Consider the following 23,096-nt stretch of genomic DNA (forward strand, 5'->3'; position numbering starts at 1 on the left):
AGTACATAGAATAGGAGGTCACAAAGTATCTCAGCCGAAAATTACTGCTCTGCGCCCTTCAGAGAATTTAGAAGCTTCCACAAGAAAACTATGCATTTTTATAGTCTTGCCGTTCTTTGTGCGCGCGAATTACGTAATTACAGTGGTGTAGCGGCTACTGGCCGGCTTTCGTTCAGTTGTAGCAATAAACGTATTCGCTAGGCACTTAAAAAAGCCAAAAAGGCGAAGCGGAAACGGAAGGCGGAAATGTTGCGACGAGCAAATTAAGCCGTTTCACTCCCGGCTGGCGATTACTACAGCTTTTCCTATGCTTAGAGAAGCGAAGCAAAGAGTGAAAGCTTTTATGGCTAATGGCCAACTGCACTCAAATTTCAACTCGGACAGATTTATTTTTAATGTGTAATAAGTACCCCCCAAATCTGCTGGAAAACAAGTGGTATCAACATGAAGCGGCTCGTTAATCAGTAAGAAGCGCTTAAAAAAGCTCCGCCGCCGACCACGCTGCACCTGCCGGGGAACGCGTAAACAGTCATGACGCGCCTGTGACGTTCCAGTCGACGGAAGCTTCCGCCTCTGACCAGCCACGCAGATGGAGAACCGGTCGAACTCTGCTGCGCACGCTTCACCCATCGGCTGCCCCGTGCGCACGTAGACCTTGCGCGCAGACTTTCTCCCGAGCTGGTGACCGTCCGGCCGCTCGCTGGAAAGCTGCTACGTCAGTGCAATGGTCGCGCTTGCCTCGGTTTCGGTTTCGAAATCGCCGATTTTTGCTGGCCGCCTGCTGGCGTCCACGCGCGTATTTAAGCTCTTGTATTTTGCATGTTGCTTTCTTTTTAAGCAGACTATACGAAAATGGGGTTTTCAAAAGGTCGAAATTTTGAGTGCAGCTGGCCTTTAATGTTGCAGAGCCCTTTACAATGTAGGCACACAGGGTCGTGCGACAGTATTTGGAACACTTTGAAAAATTTACTTAAGTGAACCACCGCTCTGTTCGCACTCAACCTTCACGCGACGGTCGCATATTGTGGTTTATTTTGTTTGACACCTGGAACAACGACGGTGCTTGCTGTTTATTCAAAAAATAAATAAAAACGATTTTCGCCAATGGGAAAATGGTGGCTGATTTGGAAGTGCGAGAAACTAGAAGTTTATCTTGGAACGGCGGTGCCTTCTGGGTTAACCAGAGCAAACGCACGTTTGAGATTTCCGTTAGGAGGGCGCCAAGCGGTGCAGCAGAAGGGCAGAAGATGCATCTAGGAAGGAGGAAGAAGCAGACGACCAGAAAACGCGCTTTCACATTTTCTGATCGTCTGCTACACCATTTGGATCCTTCCTACCGTGAATCTCAAACGTGCGTTTCCCCCTGAATACCCCAGGTGGCGCCAGTGTTCTAACATCAACTTGCGCTGGCTTCCACGTCTAAATCAGCCGCCATTCTCCCAAGTCGAAAATCTTTTTTATTTATTTTCATAATAACCAGGTAAGTACCGTCGTCGCTCCTGTTGTCAAACAAAATAGACCACACAATGCGACCTTCGTGTCAAGTCTGAGCGCGAACAGAGCGGTGGTTCGTACCGGAAAAAAATTAAAGTGTTCCAATTATCGTCGCACCACCCTGTACAAAGGTAGCTGTAAATACAGGACTGACAAGGGCTACAGGCCAAGGCACTTAGTCATAGCAACGGACAGGAGGACACTGCGCGAAGGAGAAAGGTTGGGGGTGAAGGCGACAACAATAACGAATTTGATGGTAACAATAAGGCGCTTGGTTTTAGCAAGCTGCCGGCGACGCTTACCACCATTCCCGCTGCCTTATCCGCAGGCCCAGCAATCATCAGCGAAGCTGCGACCTCCGCACGGGGGATGGCTGCGCCTATAATACTGGCACGTCCGTTCAGCAATGGGGCATTAATAAATGCTATAGTCTTTCTTGGGTCACTTAAACCCGGAAATTCTGTCCTGTCCGCCTTAGGTCTGCATATAAGTATGTAGGTCTGTCGGTCTGTTCCTCAATACATCTGCCATGCCAAAAGGCAAGAGAATTCTTCAAAGATAAGTTTATGTAGGCAAAACCTCTCAAGTGACTAAATCTCGTACCATAGTTCATGCTTGTCATCATTTTTGAGCAAAACGAAAACGTTAAGCGTGTTTGTTGCAAACATGAATACCTGACTGGTACTCGTAGTGTTTTTTTATCAACCCAAATTCTGGGTTGATTTTTCTGTTAAAAGGACGTTGAAAACAATGTTTTCCCGAAAAATACGATGAGCGTTATTGCTTAAAGGAGCCATGAAGAGAAAACACAAGCTTGGTTCATTCGAAAGATTGCCTTGTTAGAATCACACCGACACCACTTTTAACGTAAACTGCGCTCAAATAAGCTACATAATTATAAAAAAACCGAATGGCCGTGCAACCCACTAGCTCGCTTCCCGCAGCAGAACCTGTGATGTCATACCAGCCAGCTCTGCGAATGGCGGATGCGGCAAAAGCAAACGAAAATTATGCAGAGATTATAAGCTTGCCGAACGAGCTACTTGTGCCTAAATGTAGAGCACAGTATTTTAAAGCTCTAAGAATGGTGGGACAAACAGCGGAAGTTACGAAAGCAGCCATAAACGTAAAAGTATCGATGCGTACTGCTGTTGGTACTGCGCGCCCTATGCTTGGTTAAGCTGCACAGGGGTGCTGAGCATTGGGTTTGCCTCCGACGACACTGGCCGATTAACGCAAACAACGATGTCTGACGTGACCATATTTTTTGAGGTTTGTCGAAACGAATATTTCCTCCCTGAACAAACACAAGCCATGTTAAACATGGTCAAAAAAACCCGTAAGGCAGAAAACGGCTTGACACGGTATGCTGGCGCCATCTACCGTCACTAGCGGTAAACAGGACTTCTCAATCACGCTGGATTGCGCGCCCGCTGCTCAGTGTTGCACGGAACGGCGTTACAAGGAACGGCTTTCGTGGAACTAGTTCCTTTTTGGAGGAACGGAGGAACGCCACTGTTCCATTAAGGGTCAGTGGAACTGTAACGGTAACTCGTTACGTTTTTGAAGGAACGGCAGGAACGGCGTTCCTGCCGTTACATCGCTAGGATTTGGCTGTTTTTGATGTCAAGACTCGAGTACAAAAATCCATAAAGCGCTACTGCGTTTCTCTTCCTATACGATGGTCAGTTTGCCCGCCCTTCAGCCGTACGTGCTTCCTCGATGGTCAAGACAGAAGAATAACCACGCAGCAGGCCGCAGCTTGTGCTTGCTTTCATGCTGGTTTCTTACGCAGCGTTCAACGGGTGAATAGCGTAGCCGCGAGAATGCTTTTCACCCTTCATCGTTTGTCTGGGGAGGCCACAATGCGCGTCTGGCCGATAGAATTGCTCCCTGGCGGGCAAAGAATAGAGAGTTTTAGCAGTCCGTCCGTTCTGTCGTATGCGTTGTTACTGGGTTGACGGGGACCCGGCTGGGCACTTGGGCATTCGTCGCGGTAAAGGGATTAGTTCCGCGGGCCTGCCTTCGCCATGTCCGTGCTTCCGCACCCTTCCTACTCGCCCTTCCGCGCGCTCAGGAACAGGCCGGTCCTGGCAACCCGGTAACCACTTAGCAAACGAAACGGACTGACTGCTAAACGGGATCCGGACATTTCGGTGTCGGACATTTTGGTCCAGGACGTTTCGGTGTGGACATTTCTGTGCACGGACATTTTGGTACACGACGTCTTGGCCCAGCCTTTTTGAGTGAGGGGATGTCCCAGGCATTCTTTGAACATTTTAGCTTTAATATTGTAATTTCGTGACTTGATATGATTTTACGTTCGAGACTTGTGCTTGCTCCGCAGTTCGTGGAAACGAACGCTAAACCCTGGCGGAGCATCGCGTGCGTGAAACTCAATTTCTGTAGTAGATGGTAAAAATTAACGTTGTTAGTTTGGATCCGTTCAACCATTTTTTGTTCTTTTAACATTCATGTGAACAACACTAATACTTTAAGTGTTGCCAAAGCGCTTTCCTTTCACTTCACCCAACGGCGCAAGAGGCTGCTGCTTTTAGTCTATTTCTCTCGCCCCCCCCAGCAAAACTTCCGCCAAAAAAACAACAAAAAAAACGAGGTCGATTAGCGCGTGTGCATTACGTTTAAATTATTCTCTCAATCAATCTCACCTTCGTTGCATTCGGTGTCAGTTCTACTTAAAACTAACAAACCAACGATCGCACTTACGGTGGCGTTACTTAGGGGAGGGGAAAGCTGAGCCCCGCCGGCAATCATCCCCCTAAGTAGAGAGACAGGGGTGTCACTTGTCTCCACCATTGCGGCTACTGGACTTCGAAAACTATAAGACGACTGTTGCCGCCCTCGTCACACTAGCCTATTCATTTTTTTTGCTGCTTATTATGGGAGGAAGCGATATATACCTGGGGTGTCCATGATATGCGCGACTTGATGAGTTAATTCCCAAGGGTGCGACTGGAGGTGCAGAAAGAGCGATTCCTGGAGTGGGGGCGCCGTCGATATGACCGCGACGAGCGGAAGGGCGTAGCCAGCAAACGATAGTGGCCATTGTGTTCTCAGCGGCTTTTTGGGTGGCTTTTTGTGTCACATTATAGAGGTTGCGTGCGCCAATGGTGAATGTAAAGCTTTTTCACTGTTTTACCTCGAGCCAATAGTGCACCTCTGCTTTCCAGATATTCAAGGGCACTGAGAACCCAATGGTGTGGCTTACATGTATACTGCAGTTGAAAACCGCACAGCAGTGTCTAATGACGCCTCGGCGAAGCTTCTGGCGATCAACCACATAAAGAGTAACGGCAGGTGAACTTCGTCGTAGCGAACAGAAATGCTCACCCAGTGCTTAGCGAGTGCGCTTTGGGCGCCGAACGTTTTATCTGAATCCTTCAATGCGTATCTAAGGGCAATGGTTTTATACTTACGAGCAATGGCGAATCATCGGGCCATTGATATTTCGTTATGGTGTGGTTCTCGCACGGCTGGAATAACTGATCGTCGGAAGTTTTATCTTCTGGCGTGAAGCTTCGAGCTCTCATTGTGAATGATATGGCCATATTCACGTCGGTGCTGTTGCGAAGAAATTGCACGATCCTGGCAACTTCGTCCTGGGCAGGAGAAAGGGGAAAAACATCGCCGTGTGTCACGTGCACAAGTGGAATAGTCAGCGTGTTTCGCTTAGAATGGGTGAGGGAGTTTCGTTTAGCTATTGCGCAATTGCTTCCGATTAGGTAGCATTCTGCAAACCAGTATGTGTAGTCTTTCCCACGTGCATGACTTGCAACTTCTCAAGACGGCGTGCTGATAAGGATGCTGATTTTGTTTAGTGGCTTCTCCTTTGTAACCGGGTGGAGATGCACAGCTACCTTATTCGTATCGCCGATGTACAATCAGATCGCCTTCAAAAAACGTTGCTCTCGAGGAACTTTAGTGTTGTTCTCAGCTTGTTCGAATGCTTTCGTCTATTGTTTGCTGTGCAAACTCGGTAAAAAGTCGGCGATCTGGCTCGCCACCTAGTGCGCATTACGAAGTTACTCTCGCTGGCAGCCTACACTGCTCGTCGGCAGCTGGCGACTTCATCTCCTGCCCGCTTCAGTTTACTCGGTGACGTGTGTTCGCATTCTATGTTAAGCAGTTAGTGAAGGTCATCTACGAGGGGAGTAATGTTGCGGCCCCACTTCACACCGTCTCCACGACTGCCGCCTCTTTTCACCTGGGTCTAGTAGACTGCTTCCCACAAGCGGCGTATCTCTACCTCTGCCGTTGCGCAGTCCCGTGTGTTCCTTGGCGGCCACCAACACACCGGGCACTAAAGTGCTCCGCACTTAATAAAACATCGCTGCCAATATAAAACAACAGTGCGCCTTGTTAGTCTGTTGCGTAGAGGTTGTGGCACTGTCCTTATAATTCAACGTAGCAAATAGCCATTTTTGCTAAACCTTTACACAGCAGATCCAACCAGACCCTCAGCTCCACTGTAGTTCCGTCTTCCCGGGGTGCAAGGGCTCGAGTTGTTTTTCAAGTGTAGCTTGCATTGACTGACTCGTGTCACCGTCTATGTAGGTGTTGGGATTAAGAGGCGAAACGTCCTCCTTAAACCCTTGCCCTTCCTCCCTACGAGCAATTGGCGGCCGGAAATTTCCTCTCACCCGCAGCTGGTGGCCCCAAAACTTCCATCTCCCACAAGTGGCGTGCCCGCTAAAATACAGTCACCAATCACAGAAGTTGCCTCTCTCTGGATAAGGGAAAGGCAAGTTAAGTTGGCGCGCGCCACGATTCTCGCCAGTTCACGCGCACTGCGCCATGGGTAGTCCGCTTTTAGTCCGCTCCGTCGAAGAGCACGCAGCGCTGAACGACAACGGGAGCGTGCTCGTGTACGTGTGCGTGTTCGGGGAGCGACTCCTGAGTGTCAGGAATTGGAATACCATGGGGGCCGCTTAAGTGTTCGGCAAGGAAGAACTTAGAATTTGGTTTATAGGAGTTTCGCAAGAGACTGGTGTGCGCTTTCACGGGGTTGGCCAAGATTCGCGTTCACGCTGGTAACCGGCAGCGGAAGGGTTCAGAATTTTTTTACTCCGGAATTGTAAACACGCAAATACTTTACGATACCAGATTGTTCAACTGACGCGTGACTCTATATAAATAAAATTTGATTGAAGTAACCTCTAAAGGTTCCTCATCACTGAAAACGCAAGTGGCGAACGATGAGTAGGTGCTGGTAATAACTCAGACTGGACTGCTTTTTCTCTTTCCATTTATTTGACGCTAACATTTTTGCGACATATCTGTTACATACAGTCTGCATTTGATTGATACGCACTTCTTGCCAGTGCTTGCTTTACCCGAGTATGAATGCGAACGCCTCACATATTAATTTTTTGAGGAACATGGAACGCCATGTGAGGTACAGAAAATCGTGAGGTACAGTAAACATGAAGCCAATCCTTGGAGCACGCGCGGAGAAACGTGACACGCCAACACCAGGGGAGGGTCGGAGAGGGTTTCGAGAAAGGGTGACCGAGCGTGCGCCGGGAAAGGGAAACCAGCGTCGGAGAAGGGAAGGATACCGCCCCAAATGCAATACGTGCAATACGCAAAAAGGAGTTTTGGAGGGTGCTCTCTAGGGGCCTGGTCAAGTGAGGATGGGCCCTGCCACAAAGATTTTCAGAAAGTCAGATCAGGTCAACAAGCTTGCTCCTTTAGATTCCTACGAAGTTCTAGCCCTCTTTGGTTTTTTTCGTGTGCTCCTTTGTGGTGTAGTCTTTTGGTGCAAAACATTTGAGTTTATGCGTATTTCTCCTCCCTTATGACCTTACGGAAGAATATCAGTATTTACACTGAACAAAAACCACCCGCTGTTACAGATGCTTTCCTAGCGTGTTCCTTACAACGTCCTATTCTAGCGGCTCGACATGCACCTATCCCTCAAGGCAGAGGGATGAGGTAACCACCCATCAGGCATCTGGACCGGCATAGATACTAGACATTTTTGAAAACTTTGTTGTCCGCTGCTGTAGCGGGCGCGAAACTCGCGCCACGTGGTGCCACACGGGTGGGGAAAATTATGGCGCGACGCAAATGGGGGAACAATCTCTGATATACCACGAATTTTCTGCACAACCAAGCGAGTCAGCGGTTGTGGTCTACCACCATGCGATGTTAGTAAGGGTTATTGTGCATTCTATCTGATATGGTGCGCGTTTCGCAGCGACTATGAAAACAGAAATTATCTTACAATTGACATTCCGTATTTGAAGTCGTCGCGAGAAGTGTTGTCGGGAAAGTTGAGCATCGACGCTGGTAAGATGCGGCAGTCCGGTCGGGTGTACTCCGGAAAGGAGACGTGCGTCAGGAAGATCAACAGAGACAGGTTGAAGCGATCCCTGCAGTACAGAAAGCACGACGTGCAAACGTCATTCTAGGTAGCTGTACGCTGCGGCTTTGAGATGTGTCCTGCTTTTCTTTCGCTTTCCCGCAGTACACAGGCATTTTCGTATGGCGCTGTACGCCCGCCGTACCAGACGTCACCCTTTTTACGCTTCGTAGGCTCGAGCTGAAAGCCATGCAGCGCTACTAGCAACTAGCAAACACTGTCGCCCCCCTTACCCTCAGAACCTCGAAGAACCTCCTCTAAGGTAACCTTTCTTTATGCTAACTTTTTGCTCTCAAGGCAAATCCCCTGAAAACCGGATCTACCGTCTTGTCTCACACTTTAAATCCCACTCGCCAACACTTACACATGCAAGCTGAATTACAATGTCAACACTAGTGCTGAAAATTTCTTTATTAAACAGCCAAAAGCTGGAACACTTCGGGCGACCCTGCAGAGAACGTTCTAGTTGCATTATTACGGTGGATTCGATCACCGCGAACACGGATATACCGTCCCTACGACCTTACGCGTCGCTTTTCTAACATAGGGTAGAAAATATCGACAACGTGAAGACAGGTGTCGCCGCCTTCTTGGAATACCGCGCGACCTTAACCGCAAAGTGGTAAAAGTGATTACAGTTTCCACAGCGAACTGGTTAAACTTTTCAGGGAAATATTTAGCAATATGCATTCGGAAGTTTATAAAAACATAGCGGAAAATTTTTGCATGGTCACGTTAGAAAATAGAAGAAAAAATGAAGGTAGAAGCAATGTGAAGGGAGCCCAGTAGATAAACCATGCGGAGATTCCGAACTCAAACATGCTCCTTGTGCTTCCGGTACAATACCCCGCTCAACGCTCGACTAGATAATTCTGTGACCTCTATACAGTACTGTGCGCATAGCCAGCGTCATTATGGCCGCCTGCGTGCTTTCGCTGCGTTATGAAAACACAGGAACGCTTATTTTGACTAAAGTCAGTGGTAACACGTGTACGAAAATCTCGCGTAGGAGCGTCTTCTCCGGCTGCCGCTGGATGGCGGTACTCGTCTACGCTGGTGGCTGTGCTGCAATGCGAGGGGTAGTGCGGCAGCCGGGCACGGGCGGTTCGTTCAGCGCCACCATTGAGGTGGCGCAGAAACGGAAATATGCTGTTCTTCAACAGAGCGTCAATACTAATCTCGCGTCCCATGAAGAAACATTTTGCACAGTGTTCCGGAACAGCATAGGACACGGGTGTTCGAAAAAACTTGAACAGAAATTTTTGCTTATTCGCATAGATGTGTATATTGCCATCTTTCACGACTTTCAAAAAGGTTGTCCTTTAGGCGAGAGACAAAGGAAGAGGGAGGAAGAAGGCTCTTTAAGAATTTGAGTGAGCTGGTGCATGCTTTCAAGGGTTTGAAAGCGCAGCGGAAACTTAGAATACGCCACCGATGTCCACATTACGCCACTGTAGCGTGAAATTTGGCAGCTTTTTAATTTTTTTTCGGGAACAAACTGACACTCGTCAAAAAAGGTAAAAAGAAACATCCCCCTCGCGAGGGGCACGATCAAATGCAGAGCATTTCCGCGTGGGGCGCGCCTGCAAGTCGTATGGATTACGAATTGGTTGTTGTTGTTGTAATTGTTGTCTTCCAGCGTAGACATTGTCGATGAAGTCGACGGTGAAACGTGAAACGTGCCGTGAACCCCCTGCCGCGGCTATGACGCAACCTGGAGCGGCTATGACGCAACGTGGTGCGGCTATGACGCAACACAATCCAACACAATCAACTTTAATTCAATCCAAGCCAAGCCAAGCCAAGCCAAGCCAAGCCAAGCCAATCCAAGCCAATCCAATCGAATCCAATAAAATGCCCCTCGCGAGAGAGTGATATAGCACCGAAATCGCGCCACCACACGAACGCGTGATGTTGACGTCACGATCACGCCACAGATCTTAGCGACCAGAGCGCGCGCGAACGACATATGTGGTTTAATCGCGAACCGAACGCGGCGAGAGAGCGCGATGCGAGCGCCCCACCTGTTCTTGCGCGCAAACCGACTGTTGCTCAGCCCGAACCCAACGCGGCGAGAGAGGGTGTTGCGCACGTCCCCACCTGTTGTGCGCCCGAACCAAACGTGGCGAGAGAGGGTGTTGCGAGAGGAGAGAAGGCGAGGAGGACGCGCGGGAGAGGGCGCACCTGTGGCCGACGGTTGAATGAGTCAAGGATATAAGGCGCGTTCGTAAGCTTCCACTCTGTGTCGGCTTTGTGGCGCAGTGGGTAGAGCACCATATACCTTGCGCTCCCCCCGCAGAGTCGTGGGATCGAAACCTGGCGCCGGTAAGTATTATTTTTTTATATGGTGCAGGGGGAGCGATGCGGACTACGGACGTCAACGCGGGTGAAATCGTGAGTTATTGAAATGCTCTGCATTTAAAATCACAGAGACCTTAATATACGTGCTGTCGTTGTATTCGGTTGCTTCTATATAACTGTACATTACCGCTGCCTCGCTTGTTTTGTGCGTCATCGTGGCGGAAACATTTTATGCTTTAGCAGGTGTTGGCGTCATAAAATCCTTGCGATGGGAATGGGGACGGAAGGTGCTTTGTTTGATTAGGAATTTCTTGCTGAATTGTTTCAGACGCAAATGTGTGTCAGACTGTACTCACGTAAAAATATCCAATTCTCCAAAAACATGTATACTTACAGAGCAAGCGTGATGGCGCTTAAATTGTAGTTGTAGTGTATGGCCAAGCCGACGACGGTTTTAACGTGCCTGTCGAAGAAGTAGTTCGAAGTGGCAAGGTAGGCAGCCTGAAACGAATAACCAACATTGCCAGCGTGAACCTTTACGGCGGCGGAAGCCACTACATGAATCCGTGGGCATGTCACTCTAAGATTTACATGTATGTCCTGCGTCACTATAAAATGAAGGCGAGAAGGAAATGGTATCACGCGGGAGGCAATTTCTGCATGCGCTCTCCGCGGAATATGTGGTTGCTGCTTTCGGTGGGCATTGGTAAAAAGGTATCACATAGTGCCGGTGAAGCCATGTCACGTTCCCATGGCTGCGCAGCATGGCGAGAATGGTGACGGTGGCAGAAAGCTGGGCTTCGGAAACACTCGCTGAATGCGGCTCTTTTTTGAAAGACATTCGCAGAGCGAAGTTCTAACAATTGGAAAAAACGTTGCAGAAGAAAAAGTTAGTGCACTTTCACTCTATAAAGAAAGATTACCTGCGAATATGTCGGGTGTAATGCTAGAGCCGTCTAAGCGGCAAATTGCCAGACAGTTTTTTTCCTGATATATCCGCCAAAAACAACAGTTACAGCCCTTTTCTGTAACAATACTCCATCAGAAGATAACCATTTATTGACTGCAGCAGTGATTCTGTAAATTGTACAATTTCACTGTGAACTAAGCATTTATGACAAGGTAATGAAACTGATCGTAATTGTAGATTCGCCTTAGCGGCTAATTGCCTTGTAGTTTCTTTTGTGATGCTTTTTATAACACAAGAGTTACAGGCGTTTTCCTTAATCATACTCCCTCATTAGGCAGCCATGCTTCAATTTACAGCTCCATGTGGGAAAGCCAGCTTAAAAAAACCAAGCTTACACCGTTAATTTGAATTCGGCGTCACCTCTATATGCAATAGTAATCCGCGGAAGCCATTGTTTCAGGGGCTACATAAGCCGCGTTTGACCAAAATATGATGGCATTAGGACCTGTTTTAGAGAGTACCTCCTAAGTGCGCGCTTTTGTGATTTTGGGTCGCCGTCTGCTTCTTTATAACCGAACGAACAAAGAGGAAGCCAAAAATACGAGATAGAGAAAGCACGAAGGCGGGTGACAACAGCACGAGGAAAGTGTGAAGGGAAGGGATGTGGGCCTAGGCCACGCGAGACATGCTCAGCGAAGCCGCCGCGCTGCGAAATAACGCCAAATATAGCCCACTGTGGTGAGCTCACTGATGGCGCTCTGACTTCGTGCAGTCTCCCAGAGGAGTCCAGGTAGCGGTGCGCTAGAAATTGAAATTGCGCATTACTTTTGTGAACAATTTTTCAAACACGAGAGTGTTGTATTCCGGGCTACACAAACATTTTCATGACATCATAACCGTCATGGGAGTTACACCAGTAATACGAATCAAGCGGGCCGTAAAAGTCTCCCTCTTGCGGGGAAGAAACCGTTAGCACTAAAGTGCACATTATAATTAGGGTTCTTTGTTTTCGGGTTTTATATTTTAACACAAAAGGGTTTTATGCCGGGATACACCAAGATTTCACTGACGTCATACCCCTCACGGAGATGATACCAGCACACCTTTGCCGAAGCGACCCGCCAGCAGCACGTCGCTCGCCAAGCACACCCACAAGACAGCCGCCTACCCAAAAATCATGTTAAGCTGCAGATTTTGCTGTACATTTCCATTCGAGTTTAAGCGATTCCTATGACAGAGGAATCAGTCACAGTTTTTTTCTCCACTGGGAACCGGTAGTTCCGCGACAAGAAATCTGTTCAGAGAAAGCGCGACAGGATACCAGCCGAGACTGTCGTCACGGACCGCGGGAGAACAGCTACACCGTTAATAGGCCAGTCTTTCTCAATGGAGAGGCGAAGGCTGCTAGAGAGTGGAACAGAATTAATGAAAATATGTTTGCGGCATCGCAGCTGCTTAATAAGAATAGCTGACAGCTGCACCGAGTGATGCGGAGCCCAATCACCTTAAGCCTCTATGTTTATTTATGGTGACAAGGTGACTAGCCACCGCTTTGAATTATGATACAAATTGAACGGTTGCATAGATTGCGACAGAGACGCGAATTTCGAAGACATTATTCCTGCATCGTGGACCGAGAGGAGGGTCACGTGCGTTCCCGAAAGCAAAAAGGAAAAAAATTCACGCATCTCCACGAAGTGAATCATGACGAGTGGGCAAAGCACTGGGGATCGTTTTTACCGCAAATTACCCGTAGCATTGCCCACTAACGCATGTAAATGAGTGACAACGCGCTTGTACAGTATATGCAATTGCTGTGCAGTCTAATCCGTTAAAATTCAATTTATTCCTATCCGTTTTAATCCAATCGAATCCATTTCAATCCATTCCAATTCAATCCATTCCAATCCACTCCAATTCAGTCTAATCTATTCCAATTCAATCCAATCCAATCCACTCCAATTCAATGCAATAAAATTCATTTCAACCCAATCCAATGCTGCTCCCGCATGTGCAACAATCTACACAGACACGAAGCCGCGTACAGAGCGAGGTCCTAAACTGGTTCGCTCCTAAAAGGTGGAAGTCGGGGCTGCTTGCTGCACTCGAGCTAGCGAAGCGCCAGTCAAATAAAGGTGTGTCTGTCTTTCTTAAAGCAGTGACCGCTTTTAACGCTCCAAAGAAACAAAATATTCGTATACCTTCCCTCAAACATTTGTCACCTACATGTAGTTTGTAAAAAGCTTACTGGCTCTGTATGGTAACAGAGTGGAATTATTCGCCACTTTATAAAACTCCGTTTTGTTTTGCACAGCACAGCAACCCAAACAGCGTACGTGCCTACGCTCTTGAGGCTGTGACTAAAGAGGGGGTGGTGCGCATACCTCTAGAACTTCCACGACTTCAATCAAATGGTTCTCATCGGCGCGTGGTCCATGAACGTTGAGCATGCCAATGTTCTGCACGTTTTTCTCCCATAAGAACCCGAGGCCCCAGAAGAAGTGGTCCGAATGGTAATCCTCGAACAGGGAGTCGTCGCTGTAATAAAAGATATCCAAATCATACGGGTTATTTGGCGCAAGTGAGCAGACAGGGGCTTAATTAGGCAGCCTCCAGGCTGGTTGTAGGCAGATTTACAGAGTGTATTTTCGCGTCACTGGCTTTATAATAGCGAATACACTGTTTCTTGAGAATGATAATCCACTTAGCCACCATGCGCCTTTTCTACATAGCTTGTACGCAGAAGCGAACAGGCTGATGGGACTGTATGCATACTAATCTTTTGCCTCGACCCCTTGCAGTGACTCTCACTTATGGTGTCCGTTTGTAAGGCTAAGGACACCCTTAAAGATCTGACAGATTCTAAAACTATTTTGCAACCTTTTCTCTTATGATATTTCACTGAATTGAAGGAGATCTACAGTTTTTCCTCGGACTTCGGCATCTTTCACTATGTATTTCCTTTAGCCCAGTTTTAAGTTGTCTCTAATATTGTTGAGGCCTCGGGTACCAAAGCACTCATCTTAGCATTGTTCCTCGCAATAATTTTAATAGCGTTGAACTCCACGTTGGCCATTTATTAGAGCGCACTTTCCCACAGAGCATCCAAAGAATGGATTCCCCATGGGAAAATAGGGCATGAAAGAGTACTGTTCAAGCGAAACTCTCTGCGTTCAGTAGGTCATGCACGTTGGGCGTTGTAATTTTTTACTTCCTTCACTGAATGTATTCGCTATTGTTACAGCAAGCTTTTTTTATTTGTCTGTAACCTGTCTATATTGTTACCATTTTTTCGTGTGCTCGGTAATTGAAGTTACGAATGTCACTAAACCTAGTTTTGTTAAATGAATTTTGTAGCTCCGAAACTTCGATTTCGCTCTACCTTCGTGACAGTATCAATATCCTGCGTTTCAAAATAGCGCGGCTCCTCTCCCGCGACTACTTGCCGTCATTTGGTTTTCATTCAGTATGTCAACAGTATGCCTTTACTCTCCCTCGTTAAGAGCGGTAAATTTTCTGATGCGTCATTTCGAACTTTGTTTTCCTTGAGTCTCAGAGACCAGACGTTGAGTTGCTTCCGTTTTTTGGTAGTACTTTTACTTTTAGCATCTAGCTTTTTCTGCCTTAGCATGCATTGATAACTTGCGTCCTTGCCTGGCTCCCAACATACCGCACTACCACTGAATTGGCAGAAAGAAGGAATTTGTTTACTTTAAATGGTTGGCGCAAAACTTTGTGGAGCATTTCCTATTCCTTCGTTTATGGATGAATACATCTCAGTACAGAATAGGGGAGCGACCACTGTTTTTTTGTTAGAAAATTATAATGCTAAATGAATAGTGAAGAAAAAAGTCTCGATGCCTCGCTGTGATCGCAACTGGCTACGTTCGAATTACGCGCTCTGCATTTCATTATTATCGCTACCCTGACTGCTGCTTTTCTTTTATTTTCTTGGCCATGTGTGTTTCTTGCAGACAAACGTTCGCATGAAAGACGTTCGAATTAAAGTGAGACGCGAAACGTAATGGCTTCGTCACAGAAAAACCCCTATCTAAGATTGTTGCTGTTTCTAATGTGTGCAAGTGCTGTAGTTATGCTCTTTTTCAAGTTAATTTTCGACGGCGTGTAGGCACCTCGCGATAAGAACTTCCCGTACAAGCTAGTTTACTTTTGACTTTCCTAAATCTCTGGCTCGTGGTCACATGGCGGGACAATACCACCCCCACTCCCCACTTCTCCCCATAAATTTCGAGGAAAGTGTCCCAAACCTGGATTCGCTCATCCCAGCTGTACCTCCTCAAAAATATACACTCTGATTTTCCTTTCTTAACCAACTTCGCTATCACATTCTGCTGCGTTCTCGCCAACCTGTTCACTCTCACTCCATTTCCTTCCATTGGATACCTACCCCTTCACAAGGCGTGCCAGGGAAGCGTGTGCTGGCAACGCAATCAGGCAGCTCAAAATTTTCTTCTCTTGCGCTTCCCCCCATTTTCAAAGGTCACTACCCTCTGCCTCTCTGTCTCTCTCTCTCTCTCTCTCTCTCTCTCTCTCTCTTTCGATATATATATATATATATATATATATATATATATATATATATATATATATATATATATATATAGACTACGTAATGAGTCGAATACACAGCAAGAAGAATAACCTAGAAGGTTTACTTACGTAGCGGCAACGTGTCTTGCATTCATCAAAGTACAGTTACATGATTTTGCTGTAAAAATCAGTACAGCAAAATCATGTAACTGTACTCTGATGAAGGCAGGTGAGTGTTATCTTTTATCTTGTGAGTGAGTTTGATCTTATTTGAGTTTTATCTTTCTGTAGATATATATATATATATATATATATATATATATATATATATATAGAGAGAGAGAGAGAGAGAGAGAGAGAGAGACGTACGGGACGAGGGATTCCGTAAGGACACATATCAAAGTTGCAGTCCTTATTGCCAGTGCTGTTTGGCGTTTTAACCGTGTTTTATAGTGCCGAATGAGGTCAGATTGCTTTTTTTTTTTGCAGGAATAAATAATTGAAAATTCAAGTCGAGAAAAAATGCGCCGTTTTTTCCGGAAGCGGGAAAAAGCCGTTTTTTTCCCGTTTCCGGAAAAAACGGCGCATTTTTTCTCGACTTGAATTTTCAATTATTTATTCCTGCAAAAAAAAAAAAGCAATCTGACCTCATTCGGCACTATAAAACACGGTTAAAACGCCAAACAGCACTGGCAATAAGGACTGCAACTTTGATATATATATATATATATATATATATATATATATATATATACTTGAGAAAATGGTAGACGCACGATTAAAAACAAAAACAGTGATTTACTGACGTTTCGACTCCGGGACCAGTCTTCATCTTGAGTACTCATCTTGTGTTACTCAAGATGAAGACTGGTCCCGCAGTCGAAACGTCAGTAAATCACTGTTTTTGTTTTTAATCGTGCGTCTACCATTTTCTCAAGTATTTTTTCTGGCTCCTCGAGAAGTTTTCTTTTACTGCTTATATATATATATATATATATATATATATATATATATATATATATATATATATATATATATATATGCATTCATATATGTTATATGTTTATATATTTTGTGAGCATAGGGACGTTAATGCCGGAACATTGTGCCCGGACGAGACATGAACATCATCGCTCGCACTGTGGACACCAAGGGGTGTGTTTCCCTGTTAGTCATATCCGTGCACCCATCGCCATTACCATCTGTAAATGATCATCATCATCCCCTCGCTTCGACGGTGGACGAAGGTCTGGGCTCGGCGACTTAATAAAGGCCTTCTTACGAAACACCGTCTCTCAATATATACAAAGTAAAAGTACACTCTTCGGAGCCTATTTCAAAGTTTCTACCTCAAACAGGCCTTATTCAGGAATGAAAGACTGAAGAAGAATTTTCATTCCTGAAGAAGACCTGTCTCCGGTCGAAAGGTTGAAATAAAGTCTCCGAAGACCGTACCTTTACTTTGTGCGTATTCCGGCAGCAACTAAAGAAGTGCGCCATTGACTGACTCGCTAACTTTCTAATCAAGGCCCAGTCAAAACTGCTAGACGAATTGTTTTGAAATTTCGGGAGCCCATTGGTGTCATGGAGTAGGGGCTCACTAAGGCGGAATGTTTCAAAATTCCGCTCCTAGCCGAGGGAAAAGTGCCAAATTCTGTTTTCGTGAATTCGCGATTAACCTGCTCACCCTTCCACATCGAAGCGCTTCTTACTGATATATGTGTCCCGTAAAATGGAGCACTTAAACGAAGTTCCAAAGCTCAGATAACCATGTAAAAAGCTTCCTTTGTGTATGAAGATATCCCCTCAAAAGTGTAAACTGTGACCGTTAAATACAACAAATATCCGCGACTTTGTTCATGCGGGCAAAAACCCTTACCGTCTAAAGGGGCTGTTTCTTCTTATGGATATGTTCTCACTGGTGAACCGAGGAGAAAGATGTAGTCGAAGCTTGCTTGTCCTAGGTGTGGTTTTGAGAGTGTTTGCCGGCACAAGTTCGCCCTCTTAATAAACGTTTTTTTTCGCTCCTTGCTTAAGTCCATCGCTACAATATTTTAAATTAATTTTAATCCTTGGGCGCACAAGAAAGCTCATCTGCGGATTCGAACAAGCTCATGACGTTCTCCACGCTCCGACATAAACGGCCGACGCAGGGCTCCGGTGACTTAACGAAACGGCCGGCGTTGCTGTTGGCGCGCGCTTTCTATCTTGTTTAACACGTCACAGTTTTTGTAACTGACGTGAAGTGCTACTACGGCCGGTAGAGCTTTTGTACGACTACGGCTTTTCTAAAGCTGTTCTGCCACTGTAAAATCGAGCTTTTCCGGCGCGCGCGCGTTCCAGAAAAGTCTGATTGGCGTGAGAAAAAAATGATGCGAATAAACGGAGTTGTAAGTATTTATTCATCCTGCGTTCGAGAACCTAATGTGCCATTCTATAATTACATCGCTTGTAGGCACCCATAGCCGCGAAAAAAACGTAACAAAGAATAACTAACAAGTATTTTTAGGGTTTTGCTGTAACCAACACTATATGGGCGATTCTGCATTTAGGAGCAAAATGAGTGTTTTCTAAACATCCTCTAGTAAATGTTTCACCGATTCATGTATCAAGTTGGTTTTTCCTTATCAATGTTACCCATACAAATGACATACCAATTTTAAGAAGTGCGTCTGGTGACGGCGTGAGATGGCGAAAATGTTCGTTTGAAATCACGCGCCTGACGAGCTGATAAGATCTAACAGCTGATGTCAACGCCTATATGATCCGCTTGCTTAAACAGCTCCAAATTCATCAGCACTCTGTGATTATGGTGTAGGAGTTCAATATTGCTGAATTTTTTAAAAATTACTCCACGAAGAGAGTGAAAAGGGGGCAAAAAATGTATCCGATATTGTTTTTATCACAGGCCATTTTAAATTTTGAGGTGCCCTTGCCTATATCGGTAAATTACCAAGGTATGTAAATACTATTCCACATATTTTCCATAATAGCCACCCAATATGGGCATGGTTTTGCAGATTCCTCAATAATTATAGCGCCCGTTGGTATATTGTTTTTGCTTGGAAATTCTGCCCATAAAGTGTTCGAAAAACCTATTTCAGGATTTCAAGTATAAAGAGGCCAGCGGAATTTTTATAGTAACACCCTTTTGGACGTGTAAGTAAGTTCAATTTTCCCACGTTCGTATAGCGCTCGCAGTCTGTCGGGACATTCTGCAACCCCACGCACCCCGTACAAGCCGCTGTTATCAGAAAACTATGCGGGAAGAGCACCCTTTATACATATTGAGATAAACCTGCCCTTACCTTCGTCGAACGTTGCGACCACCATCTTGGTACAATTTGTTTTGGGCGGTTTGCAATCAAACACAAGTTCCAGGCGTTGCCAATTACCAAACGGCTCCTGTAGGTGCCCATGTAATAACACCCAGCGGGACTTTTTAATTGTGTACAACTTCACGGGCAACCATCAAATCATGAAAGTAAAGAATAACTGAACATGTGTCACACGTATTAGTGTCATTAGGTTATATATATATATATATATATATATATATATATATATATATATATATGTGTGTGCGTGTGTGTGTGTGTGTGTCTGTGTGTGTGTGCGTCCAGCAATGAAACTAAACTTCTAAGATGGTGTGATACAAGAAAAGAGAGAGCGAAGGCTCTTTAGGGGAAGATAAAGCAAGATGTTTCCTGGAATTTCTACACCAACATTCTGCCCGGAAGGAGGGCGAAAGAAAAGGCCCCATACATTAAAGGGCACGAGAAAGAGAGACAAAGAGAAGAAATAAAAGAAAACAAAAAATAAATAACAAACATTGACGCTCGGTGTGTTTGTAGTGGGATTGAAAAGTCTGTCTTCAAACCTCTAAATCACTGCAATGACGCCAATCTCGTCCAGACAGTCGAACAACGCCTCCAGTACTTTGCGCTGGGCTGGTGAATATGACCATCGACAAGAAAAGAATACTTGGAACATGGTAGCGCCCACGATTGTAAACAAACTGAAGCGTGATTTATTGAACCACTAGCGAGTAGCTAAAGCGGCGGAGAAGCAAGAGGTTTGACGTGCCAAGCTAGCTCTGTGCAGCGCAGCGCTCGATTGACTCGCGCGCCAAGCGCTGCTTCTGCCTTGTCGTCGGCGGGCGTGTACCATGCCCAACATCCCCAACGCGGAGTTGTCCTTACATAAACGACTTGCCAATTGTTCCAATCGCGTCCATATTCAACGGTACAACACACACACACACACACACATATAAATCTATATATATATATATAGAAATAAGGGTTGGCAGATAAGAAAACCTCGGAAAGCTAAGGGGAGGATGTGGTAGGTCATTGAAACAGACAGAGAATTTGGAAAGAAAGAAAGTGGAGAAAAAATGCCTGCCAGGTGGGATCCGAACCCACCACCTCTTGAATACCGCTATGGTGCGATAACCACTACGCTACCGGAGGGGCGATTTTCCCCTCCACTTTCTGGGGTGGAGGGGAAAAAATGACATTGAAAAAAAATTACATTGACATAAATACCCCAGAAAGTGGAGAGGAAAATCGCCCCGCCGGTAGCGTAGCGCTTATCGCACCAGACCGGTATTCTGGAAGTCGTGGATTCGGATCCCACCTGGCGAGCATTTTTTCTCCCCTTTCTTTCCAAAGTCTGTCTGTTTCAATGAGCTACCACATCCTCCCCTTTGCTTTCCGAGGTTTTCTTGACTGCCAAACTGCCAACCCTTATTTCTGTCTTATTACAACTAGCCCGTAATTTCCTATACTGATTCGCTATATATATATATATATATATATATATATATATATATATATATATATATATATATATATATATATACGGGTATTCTGGAGGTTGTGGGTTCGGATCCCACCCGGCGGGCATTTTTTCACCACTTTCTCTCTGACGCAAACAATTCATCTGTTCCTATGACCTACCGCATTCCCCCCTTGGGTTTCCGAGGTTTTCTTGACTGCCAATCCTTATTGTGTCTTAGTTCACCAAGCCCCTCATTTCCCATTCTGATTCGCTAAATGCATAGCGATGGCCTCGGTTCTGGCAGTTTTGGTGCCATAGGAAGCTTAAGAGTGTTCAACGCTGGTCGACCACTCTTGACATGGCGTAGACACTCGATTCACGGCCCGGGGGTTAAAAAGAAGGTCCCCTTCACCCCGAGTAGTCCGAGTGGTACTGGCTACCACCCCCAAACACAGGAAACAAAAATACCTTAACATGAATTCCCCAGAAAGTGGAGGGGAAAATCGCCCCGCCGGTAGCGTAGTGGTTATCGCACCAGACCGGAATTCTGGAGGTCGTGGGTGCGGATCCCACCTGGGGGGCATTTTTTCTCCACTTTCTTTCTTTCCAAATTCTTTATCCGTCTGAATGACCTACCACATCCTCCCCTGTGCTTTCCGAGGTTTTCTGGACTGCAAACTCTTATTCTCTTATTTCTGTGTTATATATATATATATATATATATGTGTGTGTGTGTGTGTGTGTGTGTGTGTGTGTGTGTGTGTATATGCACACACACTTGCGGTCGTTCCCGGCGATGCGAGGGCGTTCTGCTGTACTAATTACTCCTATGGGTATAACAATTGCTCAGGTACCTCTTACGTGTCAATATTAGCTAGTCCACGGTGCAGTTGTGCACGATTTGGAACTCCCGAATATTGTGAGAACATGGGCTCGTGCCTTAGGTGTGTGGTAATGAATAACTGCTGGAACTCGTGTTTTATTGCAACTCTCAGACTTTGTACAAAGAATGTGCGCTGAAACGAATACCTAACCACGGGAAGTGTTACCAAAGTAGGTATGAAAGATACTCATCAGTTGCAGTTTTTTGATAAATAACCACGTACCTCCTATGGAAGGCACGTGGTTGCAGAAGCTCAACCATATTCCTTGCTCAGGGATTCAGGGATGTGTGAGTTTAAAAATTACCTCTGAGCTCTTTATACGCCTGTTAGGGCAATATCCTGAACTTGGTCTTTCGATAACTGTATTTAAACACCAATTCGATATATGAACTGACTGTACAGGTAATGATGAAAGCGTAAAAGAAAAGCACTTTTCGTGAAACCCGGGTGGTCCCTACGAGGTTGGTGTTTTCAAAAAATCTTGTACAAGAATGTTCTGATACCTGCCAAAGTTCCCTATATCAACGAAAAGCAGTTGAGTATCTCCACTGGCCTGCGATACACCCATACCTAAATGAAAAATGACTTAACCACTGTCACTCTCTGCATGGTGTTTTTTTTAATTTCCACAATTTTCAGCTCCCACACCATAATGACAATGTGTTCACGAATTTGAAACCGCTTGAACCAGCAGTCTGGCAAGGCAATGACATCGCGTGTTAGCCATCTCGGCACGTCCCGTGTGTACTTTAACAAAAATTCTTTCTCCTTCTTTTACTGGCATCGCAGGGCAAAATCTTAAAAATTGGTTGTGTGCATTCGTGAGTAAAATATATTGGTAGAAATCAATTAGATGAATCAATCAAAATTGTATTCATTGGAGACTTTCCGAAAACTCATTTTGTCGCGAAATGCAGAATCGGCCCAATAGTGTTGGTTAGGGGAAAAGCGTAAATCTACTCTTTAGATATTTATAAGGGCTACACATATCACCAAAATACTTGAATATGAGAACAGGCAAGCGAGGCAATGACGAAGTTAGGAAAACGCAATCTCCCCCTTTCTCTCGTTTAGGAGTGCAATCGCGGAAAATCGCCCCTTTGTGAACCCCTACGTAATGACACGGATGTATTCGCGAAGTTTCAAGTGTCTGGGTGTAACAGCTCGGGTTTGACGTCCATGATTCCGTGAGTCAGTCAGTAAGCCGGGCGCTCCTTTTAATAGGCAGATATAATGTTACCCTCAATCTGACATCCTCTACAAATCAGCATTTCTTTTTTTGGCAACCTCACATGGGCACAGCATGGCTTAAGACCAGGAAAAACGACAAGTTCTTGATAGGTGGCCAGAAACTGCTGCCCACCCAGTAATGCAAAGAGGTTTGGCAATGACGTGAAAGGGCGAGATCTCGGTCTCCTTCTGGACGGGCAGTAAGAATACCGAGCCGTACGGTGGAAAATAAACTTACTATATAGAAAACGAAACTCCTGCCTCGGTGTAGTTTAACGTCTTGGTTATGTTGGTGTACGCCTCGAGACTCCTGTCCAATCCGGTAGACAAGCCGCTTCTCTGTTTTCCGGACATAGAGTCGTAAAATAGGTAGTCGCACAGGCCATCCTCGGGGTACGCACTTTCCCCCTTGACAGTGCTGCTCACCGCACACACCAAGTGGTAGTTCTCGATGGTCGGTTCCTCTGCGGACATTACGGGTTTTGAAAGAAACGCTGTAAGAGAGCGGAATCTATAGGCAGAAAAGATAATTATCACTTCCAGCAGTATGGCACAG

General features: G+C 45.8%; 1 protein-coding gene and 1 non-coding gene across 2 annotated transcripts in view; one reads left to right on the plus strand and one right to left on the minus strand.

Annotated features, from left to right (window-relative positions):
• The window catches only part of LOC144139702 (uncharacterized), a 48,948-nt gene that overhangs the window by 21,498 nt on the left and 4,354 nt on the right, over nt 1–23,096 (minus strand). Inside the window, exons 4-8 of the mRNA XM_077671988.1 lie at nt 22,779–23,004; nt 13,475–13,628; nt 10,575–10,681; nt 7,742–7,889; nt 4,932–5,114 (exon numbers count right to left, since the gene is read on the minus strand). Of these exons, the coding sequence (XP_077528114.1) occupies nt 4,932–5,114; nt 7,742–7,889; nt 10,575–10,681; nt 13,475–13,628; nt 22,779–23,004 (818 nt within the window). The remainder of the gene's footprint in view (nt 1–4,931; nt 5,115–7,741; nt 7,890–10,574; nt 10,682–13,474; nt 13,629–22,778; nt 23,005–23,096) is intronic.
• Nucleotides 20,934–21,007, plus strand: Trnas-gga (transfer RNA serine (anticodon GGA)). The gene has a single exon. It is a non-coding gene; the product is annotated as a tRNA-Ser (tRNA).

The sequence above is a fragment of the Haemaphysalis longicornis genome, unplaced genomic scaffold, assembly GCF_048455015.1.
Source record: "Haemaphysalis longicornis isolate Haplotype H1 unplaced genomic scaffold, Haemaphysalis longicornis Haplotype H1 scaffold_5, whole genome shotgun sequence".
In the NCBI taxonomy this organism is placed as follows: Eukaryota; Metazoa; Arthropoda; class Arachnida; order Ixodida; family Ixodidae; genus Haemaphysalis; species Haemaphysalis longicornis.